The sequence below is a fragment of the Protopterus annectens genome, chromosome 17.part0 (genome assembly GCF_019279795.1).
Source record: "Protopterus annectens isolate FY-2018-M chromosome 17.part0, PAN1.0, whole genome shotgun sequence".
NCBI classification, from domain to species: Eukaryota; Metazoa; Chordata; order Ceratodontiformes; family Protopteridae; genus Protopterus; species Protopterus annectens.
The window spans coordinates 829136962-829155025 of NC_056751.1; the positions used below are offsets into that span (position 1 = coordinate 829136962).

Here is an 18064-nt window from a genome sequence, read left to right on the forward strand (position 1 = left end):
CTTTAGCATAAAGGCTGCTTACTGGTCCCAGATCATAGGCAAGATTCTCTACTGTACTGCATCATTGGACCAACTCCCAAGTCATGGTTTTGGTTGATAATTTGTGACCTTTCCTATTTATTCTTGTTATGTGCATACCGCCTACTCAGAGGTGATCTGTGCCTGACGTACAAGGCCATGTCCAATCCTGAATTAATGGACATGCTCCACCTCAGAAAATCCAAATCCATCAGAGCCACGAGAACAAGTGACTTAAACCTCAACACAGAAATAAATAGAACGTGCTGGAGGGACAGATTCATAACCCAGAGGCTCCCTACACTCTGGAACAGAATCCCAGTCCATGTTAGGCAGAGCCCCTCACTGACTCTATTCAAGAGAAATCTCGAGTGGATGGGAGATCGTAGGTTTACCCCGGGGGTCATCTCTTTGTCACTACTAGACAGAGGCATAGTAAACTAAACCCTAAAAGGGCATAGTATTCTCATCCTAAGGGGTGGTGTAAGCCACATACACTCTGGCTAGGCTTATAAATGCCCTAGGGCAGATAGCCTAGTACGAACCTATGAACCTATGTGTTTGAATGTTTGATTTTCAGTTATTAGACAGTTTTCCATCAGTTCACTGCACAGGTTGATCTAATTCTAGTTACTCTCCACCTGTGTGTCACATGGTGTCATCTTTTATGTTCTTAATGTAGCAAAGTAGCTCAAAGTTAAAGCAAATGTGTAGAAAGGGAAAAATGTGTCATCACGGAGTGTAAAATTGCTTCCAGTGGAAAGACTGCAAGTCTGTTAAAACTAAATATACCTCACAAATGGTCAAATACTTGCAGTGCCTAGATAGATTACCTTATTTGGCCTCTAGCTTGTTGGACTTGACCTCCTCCCCTCACTTTAGAGCTAAAAAAAAAGCTAAAATCATCACCCACAGGAAAAGCAGCCTCCATTTCTGAATCCAAACAAAAGGTACTTCCTCAGACTAAAGCTTTACACAGAGTATGAGACTGTTAGCTACATACTGTCTTCCTTTTGGACTTTGACAGTGGATTGCAATTTTGGACAGATGTCACATTGCATTATATGTGTCTGATTATACATGTGCTTTGTGGAATTCTAAATTGAGTAATAAAGAAATTCACCATATCTCTTTGCTTTTAGTAGAGAGATTTCCGGGTAACTGATTTATTTATGCAGTTTGTGTTAAACACCTATATGTGATGATGTCCTTTTCATTCTTCCTCTGTAATGGGTCACGGATTCGATCCTTGGATCTGAATCTCGAACTCCTCCCTGTACTCATAATGCTGTGCCATCCCTAACCCTTCTGATCTCATGTGCTGCCTTTGTGTCAAGACACAAGATCCATTCTCAAGTTTGTGAGAGTGATTTTTGCCATGTATCTTATTGTTATCTGGGCTATTTCTGATATTTCTCAAGCATAGTTGCTACTTTTCATCTGTCCTCCTCCCTCCCTTGATAAATTCAGAAGTTCACAGACATTAGGCTGTGTTTTTCTTAACTTTCTTTTTTAGTGCATTTGGCACATCTTATAGTTGTTTGTTAGTTATATAAAAATGTTTGTGTGTTTAAATTGTTTATAATGATTTTTGCTGTACTTTAGAGTGTGTAGCTATTACTCTCAACTTTCTTAGCTTCTGTTGTGCTTTTGGTACAGTTGTTCTAGTCATGTCAAAAAAACCTTCAGGTTTTAAGAGATGCACTTTTTGTGGGCACAAGATCTCTTAATTCTAATGCCCACAAGAAGTGTGTTTGCTGTCTAGGGCCTGAGTATTTGCAGTTGACATGTGATTTGTTTGCTTCCTTCAATCCTAGTGCCATCTCCAATTGCTGCAATAAGTTAATACTTAAGGGCTTACTCCCAGCATCTTAATCTTCTTCACCTGGGGCTCAAACCACCTCTAAGGCGCATCATGGCTCCACTCAATCTAAGAAGCAATTGCTACAGAAATCGCCGAGGACTTCATCGCAGCCTCCTCAAAAAATTGCAAGGACTGCACATCCAATCACTTAAGATCTGAAGACGGTGCCAGCTCCTTCAGACCCACAGTCCTCTTTGGATCCAACAGGAGTAATAACCATTACCAGCTGCACCGTGCCTTCTACCTCCTACTCTGATCTCAGAACTTCGGATCTGACAACTAGGAGCTGATCTCCAGAATTTGTTTTGAAGCTGGTTTCTCCAACTTTGTCCTCAAGGTTGTTAGAAACCCCTAAGAAGCATTCCAGGCCTGCATCCTTGGCATCATCCAGTTCCTGTGGGAGCTTGACTGAGGCAGATATAGACAGGATGATGCTTAGATTTCTCGGGGCTCGGAGACAGATTGGGGTCCTACCAAATCCATCCCCTTTTGGATCTGTGAGTGCTCTTGATCAACTATTTTTGTCTCCTCCTCCAATCAGACCTGCGGTCTAGGAGTCCCAGGATTCGAGATCCCTGAGAGGGTCGGCATCTAATCCGAGGAAGCTCCCTTCCTCAGCTCTGATGGTTTCCCTGACTGTGTCTGCTCTGATGCCATAGAATCAGGGCGGATCTGTGATCTGAGGGGTCTGCACCAGGTCCAATAGGTTGGGTTCAGTTCCTACTTTGTCAGATCCTTCCCTTCCCCTTGGTGCCTCAGCTCTTGACAGCTTGGGTCCAGTTCTCTCTAAGCGGTTTGGATCTGACCTCTCATCCTTTGCTCTGAGGAAGGGGTGTCCCCAGCTTCATCAGCCTTTTTATGTAGTAGAAAGGGCCTTCTCTCTGCATAGAGAGCCATCCTGTCATATCTCGGGTCCTTCCTCTTGCCCCTTATCAGGTCCGAACTTTGAGCTCATCATTTCTGCTCCTCAGGGTCAGCCAGCTGCAGTAAGCCTCCACAGTCATTCCCTAGTGGGATCCCCCCCATTCTTCTGACACCTCTTCTGACCACACCACAGAAGAGGTTCTGTGGAAGAAAATGTGCAAGAGGAGGCACATAGACTACTCTGTTGAGTCTCTTACTGAAGACCCTGACTTTGATGAGGAAGAAGGATCCCCTCGATCACCACCTGACGATGTCTGCTTTGGAGACATCCTAGAAATCCTTAAACAGAGGGGTGACTGGTCTTCCCAACCTCCTCCTTCTGAGGAGTCTGTGTTCTTGGAGGCTTTCGTGGTTGGCCCATCTATGTCTTGGGTGACCCCCTCCCCCGGCAGATGAACTCATTGATCTAGTTTCCCGCCGGGCTTGGTAGGAACCGGACACTGTTGAGCACATCCCCAAATGCCTGGATAAATTTCTAGTCCCTCCATCAGACAGAACACATTGAAGTAAACGTGTCTCTGTTGACACCATAGTTGTGGCAGCAGCCACTAAGAAGGAGCTAGCTGAGCAGACCTCCTTTGTCCATCCACCGAACAGGGAGTCCAGAGCAATGGACAAATTTGGAAAGCACATCAGTGCCTCAGCCACTTTCACACTGAGTTCATTAAATTACTTGACACATTTTACCCGCTTGCAGAGAGATTTGATCAAGGAGCTTTCAGACTTTTCTCTGAGACCATGTCGGCAGAGGATCTCAAAAAAGCTTCTCCTCAACTGGCTACTCTCTCTATTGCTAATTCATTGATGAGGCTGATCTCCCATACAGTGGAGGGTACCTCATGAGCACCCAGTTCAAGCTTAGCCACTTGGAGACATGCCTGGATGAGGCTGTGCAAATTTGCGGAACCCTTTAAGCCGTCTTTTGTTAATGCCCCCTTTGGCTTCTCCTTGTTCAGGCCATCAGTGAAGGTTACAATTACTCACAGTGAGCAGGAAGGAAAGGCCCTGTCTGCCATTGGACTCAAGTTTTCTATCCCTCTATGAACTTTCTTTAGAAACCAGTGAGGTGGAAGGAAATCATGGGTCCAGATACCTGAAGGACCTTTTCAAGACCCACATGGGGATACTTCCTCCAGAGACAGAGGAGGAGGTTTCAATGGCGGAATTCGCCCCAGGGGCAGAGGGGATCCACAGAACCAGGGCTTCAGAGACAACTTCTCTGATAGGCTGTATCAAATCTCCCGAAGTGCTGTCCAACTGTCCACCTCTGCTGGCAGTTGGGTGTCATGTTTCCCTGCACCTGGATGCCTGGAGAAATCTTGCAAACACACGGGTGTTAAGCATAATATCTAGAGGTTACTACATTCTCTTTTCCCTTCTACCTCATGTTGCAAGGAACAAACTTCCTGATGTTCCACCCAGTCAGAGGGAGTATGCCGCTCAAGAGGTTCAAAAGCTGCTACAAGAAAGAGTCATCCAGGTGGTCCCAACCAAACAGGTAGAATTCGGAACTTACTCCCACTTCTTTTTAGTGCCAAAGAAAACTGGGGACCGGAGACCAGTTCTGGATCTGAAATCTGAATCAGTATGTAAAGAAGCCAAAGTTCTGAATGGTTATCTTTTAGTCCATCCTGCCTTTTCTGCACTAGGATGATTAGAGGTTCTCTATAGATCTCCAGGATGTGTACTATCATATCAAAACAGACAGGTGCTCCAAGATACACCTGTGTTTTCAGCTGGGAGCCAATCATTACCAATTCAGAGCACTGCCCTTTGGACTTACCACAACCCCCCCCCCCCCAAAGTGTTCACCAAATGCATGTCAGTTGTGGCAGCTCACCTGAGGCTGTAAGAGTTCCAGATGCTTCCCTATTTCAATGATTGGCTCCTCCATGCCCCAACCATGCATCAACTTCTATAAGCCAGGGATTATTTGCTTCAGATCTCCAACACCTTAGGCATCACGATAAATCTTGCCAAGTCGAACTTGACTCCGGTACAGACTCTAGAATTTATAGAAACTCATCTGGATACTATGACTCGAGTGGCATCATTACCTCTTCATCGCATCACATCTTTGAGAAGTCCGGTGTGGGACTTACTGCCTCATCCATCCGCTCCAGCTGTCTGCTGCCATTGTTCTAGTCCCTCTAGCAAGGTTCTTCACGAGAATCCTCCAGTGAACCTTGGCGGTGCAGTGGTCTAGTCTTTACCAGTCTTCATCTGTTCCCATAAATATACTCCAATTTTTAAATGTCATATTCAGTGGTAGATCCAATCATATGACCTGTTTTTGGGCAGGCTGTTCTCTCTTCCTTCCCCAGTAGCCACAGTGACCACTGATTCTTCTCAACTGCTGTGTGGTGGGACATTTCATAGGGAAAGATGATTCAAGACATGTGGTCCTCCTCAGAGACCAAGTTGCCCATCAGTGTCCTTGAGATGAGAGCAGTCCTCCTAATGTTGCAAGCCTCTCAGGACATTCTACCCTAGGGACTACTACAATACACACAGACAGCATGTCAGTAGTTTGGTACATCAAGAAACAAGGAGGAACCTGTTCCTACTCATTGTGCAGAGAGACCTTGATTGTCTGGGAATGGGCAATTTCTTCAGACCACTTTCTAATTGCAGCGCCCATACTGGGGAAACCAATGTGCTGGCAGACAGACTCAGCAGGACCATTCTGATTCCTCACCAGTGGTCCCCCAACCAAACAGTAGCGAACATGATTTTCAGCCATTAGGGTCAGAATTGCTGTGACTTATTTACCTCTCCCTCAAGTGCAGCAAGTGCTCTGATCCCCCTCTGTGGGAGTCATTGAGGGGATGCTCTGATTCATGATTTGCCCCCTGGGTCTCCTCTGTGCCTACCCCCTTTTCCACTGATTCTGAAGTTCCTACAGAAAGCAAGCAAGCTGAAGAGCTCAGGCATCCTCATTGCCCCCTTCTGTCCTTGACAGGTATGTTTTTTCTTACTATGATCTCACTTGAAATATCTTCCTTGGATATTGGAGCCTACTGAGGATCTCTTATCTCACCTATGTGGAATTCAACATCCCACTCTTCATGTCATCAAACTAACCGCATGGTTTCTCCACTTCCAGAAATTGTAAGAGGGTCCAGGCTCACTTCCCCAATTCATGATATTGTCTTGGCTTCTCAGAAAGCCTTCACCAAGAAAGTCTACAGAAGCAACTGGAAACGGTTTTCTGTATGGGCTTCTGAAGAGAATGTTGACCTTTTCTCAGCTCCTACTTTGGCCATCCTTTTCATCAGTACACTTTTTAAGGAAGGGGCCACTTTTTATACTATTAAACGTCCGTTAGAAGCCATATTGAATTTCCACTCTGGGAACAAACCCTTTCTCTGACAACTTCCAGATTATGTAACTCTTTCATGAAGGGAATTTTTCTCCTTAGACCTTCAATAAAGGATGCCTCGCATCCTCGGGATCTCAAGGTGGTCCTCCAAGGATGGATTCAGAAACCCTTTGAACCAACAAACAGATGTGATATGAAGTTTCTTTTTTAGAAAACAATGTTTTTGGTAGCTATCACTTCAGCAAGAAGAATTTCTTAGTTCCAGGCCTTAACGCTTAGGCCTCCTTACATTATTTTTCATAAAGATAGGGTGTCTCTAAGAACCAACCCTTCTTTTCTGCATAAAAAGTGGCCACAGAGACTAACCTCAACCAGTCAATACAATTGCCAGTTTTCTTTCCAAACTACTTATAAGGGCGAATATATGCTGTGCGTTTTTGATGTTCATAGGCAACTACGTTTTTTTTTTTTTCACAGAGTAAAACAGTACAGGAAATCTTATCAGTTAATTGTATCCTTTTCCCCTAACCGCTTAGGTTTAGCAGTTTCCAAAATTACTCTGGCTAAATGGATTACTGATTGTATTTCACTGATTTATTTTCAAAAAGGTTTGGAATTGCCTCGTCCTCATAGAGCTCATTCCACTAGATCTATGGCTACTTTCTCTGCCTTCTCATCAAGAACTTCCATTGACTATATCTATGCTGCAGCCACTTAGTCAAAGACTCGTACCTTTGTTACACATTACAAATTGAACATGGTCTCCAGAAGTAGAGCTTCCTTTGGGTTGACAGTGCTTCAGCATGTCTTTCCCCGAGGGAGCCCAGAGAGTTACGTGGCTTGGAACTCTGACCCATTAGTGCAGAAGAATGAAAAGGGCATCATCAGATTTAGAATTTATGTATTTGCCATAACTTGGTGTCTGTGTTGTTCTTTTTTCATTCTTCCTCACCTTCCCACCCAGCTATCCCCGGCCTTGTCACTCCTAAAAGGATGTTTGGATGATAATGGAACCTTTATGTTCTTGGTTTGAGGCTCAATTTTTTTTCTTCTGTCTGTTCTCTCTCTCTCTCTCTCTCTCTCTATAACACAGTGGGCAGTAAGGCAGCAAACTCTATCTGAGGAGTTAGGGATGGCAGAGAGCATTATGGGTAGAGGGAGGAGTATGAGATTCGGATCCAAGTCTTGTAAATGCAGCAAAGTTGGATCTGAGGATTCGATCTGTGACCCATTAGTGATGAAGAATGAAAATGGACAACACAGATGTCAAGTTATGGTAAGTACATAACTTCTAATCTCCGTGTGCAGGTTTAAAGTTGCTTGTATATTTGTTTTTATCTTGTGTAGTGCTTATCTTTTATTTAAAGTAAAGAGTGCATTGGAATGGTGAACTAATAACTTAACTTTTATGTTTTAGAGTTACTCATCAAGCTATTGCTACCATGCAGATATTTAGCAGTAAGCAGTAGGTATGCTAGTTTCTTTATCTGGTAGCAGCATTCCCATAAGCCTAAGGAAGAGTGTGTTGGTTTGAGGAGAGATATGAATAACTCCTTTTGGAAAATGTGTATATATTTGTGTGTCACAGAGACAAGTGGGAAATACCTTTTGACAAGTGGTAAGCAGGTGAAAATGTGATTACTATTTTTTGTGCAAAAGGATCTGTTTAGAAAGTTGCAGGGCCATTTATAATATCACTGCTAAAACCAGCCAGGGAATAGCTGAGGATCTATTTATTTACTGTGCTAAAAGTTTCAGTGAGTCAAATGAGATGGCTTTGTGAAGTTATTAAAGATGGCTCTAACGAGATGACTTTAAAGATGTTTAAGGGTTAGGCTGCGATCCAGTCAGAATCTGATGTGCTTGCGGATTGTCAGCAGAATTAAAGTATTATATAGGTCATGGTTGTGGGCTCTTTTCTGACCTTTGTTATTCCAGATGCAATGACTGCGGCTTTGTTGGAGCTAATTTACATGTTAATGGTATGAAGCCAGCCTCACAGGTTTCCCCAAAATCAGACTGTAGGATTTCTTGAACAGCAACAACTGTCATATTTGCTTTGAGAATCAAAGAGTATCTTCCTAAAAGGTGCTCTGTAGCTGGAGTACTCTATTGTGAGATAATTTAAAAATAATGAGAAAAGGTGGGTTGAAGAACCGGCCCCTGAGGGACTCCCAAATTGCATGTAGTTAACTCTAAGTTGTATCTGTTAACAGCTACCTTGAACATTCTGTTATTCAGTTAATTGCCATCCCATTTCAGTACACCTTAAATCTGGTTCTTTTCATTTTGGTAGTATTGTCAGTTTATGGCTAAGACATTCAAAGGCCATTCTTATGTCAGTAAACATTAGCCCTGTTAGAATTGCCTTTTCCATATTCCTAAAGATTGTATTTGGAACTTTATATACTGCTTTCTAGCATGTTGAAACTTGTCCTAAATTCATTTTGAGTATTGGCAAGGAGATTTTACTTGTCTGTATGTTCCAGTACAGTCTTTTTGAATAGTTTGCCAAACAGACTGAGATTCATGGTGGGTTAGTGGTCTTTGGAAGCTGAGGGAGTATGACACTCTGAGCGGCAATATTTGTATGAACTGAAGCTGTGTGTGTGTGTGTGTGTGTGTGTGTGTGTGTGTGTGTGTGTGTGTGTGTGTGTGTGTGTGCGCTTGCAAGGGAGGGGATGCACAGTAGCTGACATTAGTGACATTTTAAATGCTTATCCGAAGGACGTCACACTGGTGGCTCTATTTGTGTGACGTCTTGGGCATAGTAGATTAGAGTTGAGCTAGCAAGCAGTCCATTTGTACATTACCTGAAAGCTTTTGCCTTAATTCTTAGAAAATGCAGGGCATGTATGTTCGTCTGGGTCTGTATGTGCTTGTATATATGTGTGTGTATGTGCATCTCCCTGTGTGTTGGGGTGAGGAGAGATTCCTGTAAGTGATTAGAAGTATTAGTGCTTGTGAGTGAGCCTGCAGGAAGAGGTTGTGTTGAAGTTGGTAACAATGTGATGTGGTCAGTTATCTTGTTAGGAAAGTAATTGTCATGTTTGTAATTACTAGGGGAGGCAGCTATACTAACATGTACCATTACAGTACTAATGAAGGTGTAAAATTGCTTTGGATTGCCTATCATTATGCTGTTCTGTTGTTCTTGACTGTAATAGCATTACTGGCTATGTTGCATTGTGTCCTGAATATTGGGACATTTTGGTAATATAATGGATAACCTGTGGCCTTCCACTGTGACCATATTTTGTCTTGTTTTTAGCTGATATTTAACCGCATTTGTCAGGCATGGGCATCTAGTGCTGTTTAACCTCCTAGTTTTGTGGATTGTGGCTGATGTTAGCATATTAGTGAAAGGTATCCTCACATCATTGGTGTGACTGCTGGCAAGTCTACCTTTTTGAAGGAGCCTACTTAGCTATCAGCTGTTAAGAGTTTAATGTTGGTTGGCTTATGGAGAGTATTTAATAACTGAGATCTTAATAATCTGATGGGTGGCAACATGAGGTGTGAGTAGATGAAAAGCATATTATCACTGGAACGTAATCAATATCCATTGTGTATGAGAAAATAGCTTAACTAAATCTGCTACTTTTGGCAGTGGATTCAGACAGAGTTGGAGAGTCTGCAGTTATAACTCTGCCCTGTAGCTGACAGATTTAACCTTCATTGGGTGTGACAAATGCTGGGACCCCAGTGCAGTAATGTACAAGTTTATACATAATAGAAACCAGTGGTGTAGATTTAGGCTTGGTAACCCCTCCAGCTGACACATTTAGTAGTGAGTTCAAACCCCATTCATCTATTACATAAACTAGCAATAGTAATGAGAGACTCGTGGCTTGTAGCCCTGTTCATTTTGTATTTGGTGGTAACAAAAGGATTCAAATCCCATCCTTCACATTATTTGATAATAGCTGAGCAGGATTAAAGGCCTATACTCCCTGTTTCTGTCACATTGTATACACCTATGATTCTGTATATGTGCATTTCTTAATTTATCTTTTTTTTCTTAAGTTTTCATTGTTATTTATTGTATAATTAGTTTTCCTTACTTTATTATTTGTACTACCAAATTGTTTATTTTTTTAATTGGGGGATGCCTTCTCTGCAAGTTCCTTTTGAAAGTGGGCCATGTTCAGTCAACAGAGTACATAACTCATAAATAATTTCAGTAAATAAAACTAGCAGAGTTCTGTATTAAGATGACTTCGCAAAAAACATGGGGGTGGCTGTAGATGCCTTCTCCTCCCCAGTGGAACTGACTGTTTCTCTTCGTGTACCCAGCCCTTCTTTTATCTTGGGTTTTGCAAAAGATATAAGTAGAAGGGACAGTACTATTCTTCTGGTACCCCTCTAACAAAGACAGTACTAGTCCTTGTTTTTAGTTCAGCAAGAGAGGTAACCACATTTCCCTTTACCTCTGTTAGTAGAACTTTTGAAACTGCATTTAAGAGGCCTGGCATACCAAAACTTTCAGGGTCTCAGGCTTACATCATGCATGATTTGACACATCCTGCAAAAATTTAGTTTTTCTCAGAGAATGTGGGTATCATCCTGGAGGCCAGGAAGCTTAACACAATGAAGTTGTATCTGACAAAGTAGACCACAACCCTTCTTTTACTTTGTCTGTAATATTTTGCTGCAGAACTGTTTTCAGGCATTTGAGCATGCCTTCCTCTAGATCCTTCAAGACAAGCCATGTAGTAGGAAAATTATTCTTAAGATGAGTTCTAAGCCACTTGCTGGGAAGTTGGTTCTTAAAAGTGGTTCTTCATCTTTGTCCATATATGAGGGCTATCTTTATCTTAATAAAAACTGACCTTGGACTCGTGAACCAGCAACATCAGTGCCACTTAGTCTTGTTTTGGAAGAGGCCAGTCCTACATCCATAATGATTCAGAGATGACCGCTTTAATGTGTAACGGAACTGCTACAGTCTTTCACCAAGATGATGCTAGTCTGAAAAACAACCTTCCTGTCATGTAAGAGTGGTCTTAGAGGTCTCCCTTAACTAGATTTTTCAACTGCCTGTCTTTTTTTTCAAAAAAAATGGAAAATAAAGTGAGAGAATCTTGTAACTTTTAGACGTTCACAGGCACTGATGTTTTGCAGAGACTGGACCAAAGGCATTAGACAAGTAGAACAGTTATGTTTTCCCTTTGTATCAGGGAAAGCAAGCGGGCCATTCACAAATTTTATAGTCTCAACATGGCTAGCTAAATGCATTTTTCTTTTGTAAAATGAATGGAAAACCCTTAAGATGGGGGAAAACTAAAGCTTGTTCTGCCAATGCTGCTGCTGTGTCAGCCTTTTATGTAATGTCTTTTCCCAGACTGTGGGGCAGCCACGTAGTCCTTCGTCTATACTACTTGGAACAGGAACTGGCACTGCCATTCTGCATGCCTGCTTTTGGCTTCCAGTTACTAGAGTGGGCACTACTTTGGGAATCTTTATGCCATGATTTCTGTTATAACAGTGATCCATGCAGACAGTGTACTGCTACTGTATGAGTACTAGCAGTGTATCTCTGTGTGTTAAAGATGATTATTTCTCAAAAGGTAATTTTGTTGTTGTTGTGTTAAATGGAGTTTTGTTGGGTACAAACTGAATGTATAGATATCTGAGATTGTGTATTTACTTTTTATTATTGTCTTATGCCATTTACGATACATGGCGGAGTATTGAGGTGTGTTGATTTGAAAATTTTATAAGGAATTCAGAAAGTATTGCTGCAGCCAGCCAGACCATCGATAGTCTTAATACTGTACGATTAAATTCTTCCTTCACCAGTGATCCCCCTTTTCTTTGCCATTCTGATAATTACTTGACTCATTTTTGTAGGTCTTTCTCACTATGAGGACAAGTTCCATATTAAACTCTTGTATGGACTCAGTTGCACCAGCTGCATTTCCTGTCTGTTTTCTCCAACAGTGCCCTGTTAATGCTAATTTGTATGTTCCATTATTTTGATACCTTCTCTTTAAAGTATGTGGAAGCTTTCAGTTTAACTGTGTTTCCTAGTATATCCTCATCTCTGCCATTAGTGTCATTGTACCAAATGTCTTTTGTTATTGTGGCATTAACATACTTTTTTCCATCAGTGGCACTAGTTGGGTAACATTTTGCTCAGATTGTGGAGAAATGGTAATCGTTGCTTTCTGTCTGTCTGTTTGACAAGGCCATTTTTACTTTATTGCTGTGTATAGTGTCTTCACCTCCCTCTACCCTGGTTAACCACATCTTCCATTTCCCACTGTTGGACATTGCTTCACCACCCCTTTAGATGTTTTGGGGAGGGGGGCTCATGGTTTCCTTGAAATAGGCTGCCTTTCGTTAAGGAACCAGCCATCTTCAGATTGTCATAAATGTCTTTATTTTTTACTTTGGTATTCTTCAGCAGCCATTGTAACTGATTTTGAAACTTGTATTTTCCATAAATAGTTTGTGAGTTTTCATTTTTAATAAACCTCTGCAGTAGCATATTTAGTTAAGCCCACTTTAATCTGCTTTCAGTTTGAAGTTTTGGTTGAAGAACATATGTTCACTTTAATTAATACATAGAGTATTAAATGATAGTGCTCCACAATGAAGAGGTGCTATTACTTTTTGTAACTGACGTATAGAGTATTTTAAAATAAAACTGTCTCCCTGAACTCAAGTTCAAAACCCAGCACATTACCGTGTAGCTTTGATTTTTGAGTATAAAAGTAGTGTCCGTTAAAGGAGATCCGATATCATCCCTGTACTGAACATTTGTTTGAAACGCACATTAACATTGCAGTAATCAACTTTTTATTTCTCTCTTTACAGTGCTCTGGCCTGGGTGCTTCCTTCTGCTACTTGCTTTCATATGTGGTGGGGCGACCAGTTGTATACAAATATTTAACAGATAAAGCAGTGAAGTGGTCACAGCAGGTAATGTAAAACATGCAAACGTTGCTGGAGCAAAATAGTACTTCATATGACTTACAGTAAACTGCAGGTGCATTCAGGTTTTGTAGTTAATGTATTATCAATCAAAAATGCATTTAAACAGTCAAATATGTGATAAGAAGTCTTGAGGCTAATTATGCCTCCAACAGTTTTTTTCTGTTTACTATATATATGGTTACAGTGAAGGTTTCAAGCACAATTTCAGAAACTTTTATAATGCTTGTAAATTGTTGTTAGAAATATTTGGGACTCAATTGAAACTATAACAGTGGTTTGCTCAGTTGTACCATTTCTTGCCATTATGTAATACAGTAGCACCACCTCAAGAAAAAGGACTGCAGTAGTGAAACTATTTTGATATGCATTGCGGAATCTGAAGTGTCTGTTGCATGTGTTGTGTGTTCATAAATGAATTGTTCTGAGCAGATATTCAGGGAATGTAAGAACAAGATTTGCTTTAAAAAGGCCCATGCCGTTTTACATTCTGAGATATTATTTCTCTGTTTCTGAAGAGCACACATAGTCTAAAAAGATGTTCATGTTATCCTTTGCAAAAAAAAAAAAAAAACATAAAGCCTCTTAAACATGTTAACATTTTAAAACTATGAACCATCACTCTTTACAGACCTGTTTGGTTACCAATGGCAAAAGTGGTTGAAGTACTGTGTCTTAGCTTAGCATTTTACTGTTAGGTCTTGATTTCTGGAAGGTGTTTTTGTGGAGTTTGTTCATCTTTCTGTGCCTGTGTTTTTTCTCTCATTACTGTTAAGCTCACAGATTACACAAGAGTTTTTCCTAGGATCTTCCGTTTTTATAGGATGTCTGGCTGAGTGAACATTGCTCATTTACCACAGTAAAATAAACAAGTGTCTGCTCATGCCATGTGACTGAGTTAAGTCAGTTTATTGCTATGTTAATAATGTTTGCATACTTGTATTCTGTGCACAGATATTTTTTTGAGCAGTAGTGATTACTTTTAAGGACCTTTTGTCTTTTTTTTAAGCTTTGGAGTTTTTCTCAACTTCACTTAAAAATTAATGTGAATGGGACCACAACTGAACATAAGGAATAAAAATCTTTTGATAACTAACTGATCAGAGTTTCCTCGCTAGGGAAGTACTCGCTCGACTGGTAAGAGCAGCCCAGCTTACACTCAGTCTAGGTATCTGTCATGCCATCTGATGTTGCTGATATGATAAGTGTAGGAGTCAAGAATACGTGTTTGTTTCACCACTTGCACTATTTAGGCGAAAGAGTTCAGAGTGCCAGATATTCATGGCATGGAAAACTAATCAGAGAGCACCCTTCCGAAGTCTGTATTCGATTGAGTAGGGTGACAGAGCTTTGCCTGTCAGAGTAAAGGAATGGAGTAATGTCATATGTGAAGAATATTGCAACATGGGAATAGAAGGACATCTACGGGTAATGAAACCTGAGAACTGTTTGCCAGTAAGTATTCTTACACTGTTTGTGATGCAGTCTCATTTCCTCATAACCTCTGTGTGCTACGTATATGTATACTTGTATGTGTATGTACATGCGTGTGTGTGCATATGTTGTTGTTTGTCTTTCAGCTTTTCGCGGTTAGGGGTCGTCACAGCGGAACTCTGGTCCACTAATGATTGGCAGTTGTTTTTTATGGTGTCGAGTTGCCAGCCCGACGCCCAACCTTCATCGAAGGCACGCCCATTCAACGCATGTCTTTTGAACACCCACTCGACCGCGGGGAGGACATGCAGACTACACACAGAAGGCAATCCCAACCCAAGCCTATGTACGTGTATGTGTGTATATATATATATATATGTATATGTATATATATATATATATATATATATATATATATATATGTGTGTGTGTATGTGTATTTAATTATATATATATTATATACACACACACACACACACACACATATATATATATATATATATATATATATATATATATATATATATATATATATATATATATATATAATGTCTAGGAGTATTGCACGAAGCTGCAGTAGCCGAACCCAACACCAACGAACACATTTTAATGAAAGCTCTTTTACCGAAAAAGCACTTTCGTTAAAATGTGTGTATATAAAAAAAAAAAGAAAAGAAAAAAGCGTTTATGCATGGGCGGTGCCCCACACCCCCTACTTTAATAGTCTCACTCGAGATCGACTACAGTGGGGAAAAGGAATCTTCCCTTATCCACACTGTAGTAATGCCCCACAATAGCATATTACGCGAAAATGCTGCCGTGAACAGCATTTTCAAGATAATATGTTCGGCCATGAGTGCTTTGGGAATAAGTGCGTTGGGGATTAGTACGGAACCCATATATATATATATATATATATATATATATATATATATATATATATATATATATATATATATATATATATATATATGTGTGTCTGTGTGTGTGTATATATATACACACATATATATATATATATATATATATGTATGTATATATATATATATATATATATATATATATATATATATATATGTGTATATATATATATATATATATATATATATATATATATATACACACACACACACACACACACACACACACACACACACACACACGTATGTTTATATGTAATGAAATGAAAATCAAGTCATCTGTGCTTCTCTGGAGATGTTGAGATCTCTAACCACTTCAACTTTTGATGTTTTAGCTTACATCCTTGCATATTCCAGACAGGCCTTTTTATTTATTTATTTATTTTTTTGTGCTTCCATGTCTCTTCCGCTGTCAATTTGCAGGAAGCTTGTTTGTCACCCTTTGTTCTTACATTATTTGGTCATTCAGCCTAGATTGTTGCATGTGGTAATGATGTTATAATTTTAAACTTGTATGACTGTAAAGCTGTTTTGCTGTTGTGACCTGTAAAAGGTTTGCCATGTGCAGAGTGTATGGCCTGCCTGTTCATTGCAACTTTTGATTCTTTGCTCTTGTTTATCTCATTTAGTTGCACTTGTTATATTTTAAGCATTTTCACTGTCCAGAAATGCATCATTTTTCAGTATATCTCAGATGTGATGTTTTATTTTCCATCTATTCTCCACCTGTAGTTTTCAGATCAAGCACCAACCATCTCAGAATCTTAAGTCTGAGAATTTTGCATACTCTAGCCATAATACCATGTACTAACAATCTCTCACTAGATTTTATTTGCTGCCATCGTGTAAGAATTGTGGTCTACAAAGCCCTATCGGACCAAGGACATTAGTAGGCATACTAACTATGTACTTAAGTACGGTTTTATGTTTGGAGTAGCAAACCAGGCAGGCACTTGGATCCATGGAATAAAGGCAGCTTTAAAAAACGGAATAGAATACAGAAAGTAGTAACGTAGATCCGTGTACTGCCAAAATGCCTTAATCGAGATTGCATAGCAATTTGCAGCTCATCAGGCATTTATGTTTACTGTTTCACTCCTTTCCATCAGAAGATAATAACCGGGCAATTAACCCTTTATGAAAGTGGGGAAACTTCACAAGAAATCTGTTGCTGCTTTCCCTCACCTTTTGCCAGTAAGGTTGTTACTGTGATTGATTGACTGCTGTTGATGTTAAGGGATGGACTGGGAGTGGGAGATTTTTCTCTGTAGACTTTAAATAATGTTCAGCACCATCATCATTTTACAGTATTATATTCTGTATTTTGTGATGATGCTGACTTAGTGTTCACTACTTATTTCTTTAAATGCCTTGTTAGTCTGGATATTTTTTTCTGCAGATTACTGCCTTTCAGTCTAATGTGACCCTCTTTGAGATGTAAGGTAGGTAATAAAGGGATTTTGACTTTTTTACAAGTACACTGCCTCTTTTCCTTCTTTCTGCACATTTAGCAGGACAGAACAGTTATTATGTAGAAGCAACAAGCAAATCCAAGCAGTATATAACTAATTCTGTTTTCTACTCTGAATACAGTTATGCCTGGATTGAATTTATTCATGAGCCATTATCTTTTTCTTATTTTTTTTTTTAATAGAAATTGATGCACATTTAAACCTCTGTTTTCAGTCAGCATGAGCGGTTTTTTTTTTTCAATAAATTTACTTACCGACTTAAAATGACTTTAAACCAAGAACAGTGCAGGAAAATGTATTCATCTCAATTACAGTTTGGTAATATATTGATCTAGAAATGGCACTTTTCAGTATTATGATTTGCTTCTCAACTGTTCACTGTGCTTTTGGTCTCTGTATTGTTATTAATTTTACTTGAAATAACGTTTTCCTGGTAATTTTAGCTGAATTGTGTCTACTGAGAGCACCGCACCAATAGTACTTTGAATCTGTATCTGCTCGTGCTTGTGAAGTGAGGTTTGAAATTTATGTATGCACTGTGGTAATAATTTCATCAACTACTTTGTCGCACACTAAATGGAAAGCTGATTCACAGATACAAAACTTGCTTACATTTCTTCTTCATAACGACTCTGGCAGTGCCATTAACTGGGTTTTACCTTGTCTTGATCTACTGTCTAATGGTATGTTAACCCTGCTCCCAGGCCCTTCTTTGTCCTGTAACCATCTGAATCAACTGTGGGAGTTCAGTGAGTTTGCCTGCAGCAGCTCAGCTTAGTCACCGATTTTTGGGAGCTACAGACCTAGTGTAGACTCCTACACTACTTGATGTTCATCATATTGATCACTGCTGCAGTAGCTTAAGCTGTGTGGATTGTACCCTGCATAGGATGCAACTGCTGACAGCTTCCAAAGCTTAAGGCACCTTTCATGCACCCAGATGTTCATCGTGCATACAGCTGCAGTAATCACAGATGGGTTTTCAGCCGTCAGGCGGTCCCTCGGTCGGCCGAATTCCAAAGTCTTGGTCCGGCGTCGGTTGTTGTCGCTTACTCTTCTGACGTCAGGAAGGCCAGAGTATATAAGACACAGCCGACGCCATGTTCTTCAGTCTTTTTTGCCGCGCGGTGCCCGAAGCAGAAGCAGTTCGCAAGTGCCGGTCGGCCAGCTC

At 40.3% G+C, this 18064-nt stretch overlaps 1 protein-coding gene across 4 annotated transcripts in view; it reads left to right on the forward strand.

Annotated features, from left to right (window-relative positions):
* TMEM41B (transmembrane protein 41B) overlaps positions 1–18064 on the forward strand; it is a 415812-nt gene that overhangs the window by 316081 nt on the left and 81667 nt on the right. For all 4 annotated transcript variants that reach the window (XM_044059302.1, XM_044059304.1, XM_044059301.1 and 1 more), the window contains one exon: positions 12951–13055. In XM_044059302.1, the coding sequence (XP_043915237.1) occupies positions 12951–13055 (105 nt within the window). The remainder of the gene's footprint in view (positions 1–12950; positions 13056–18064) is intronic.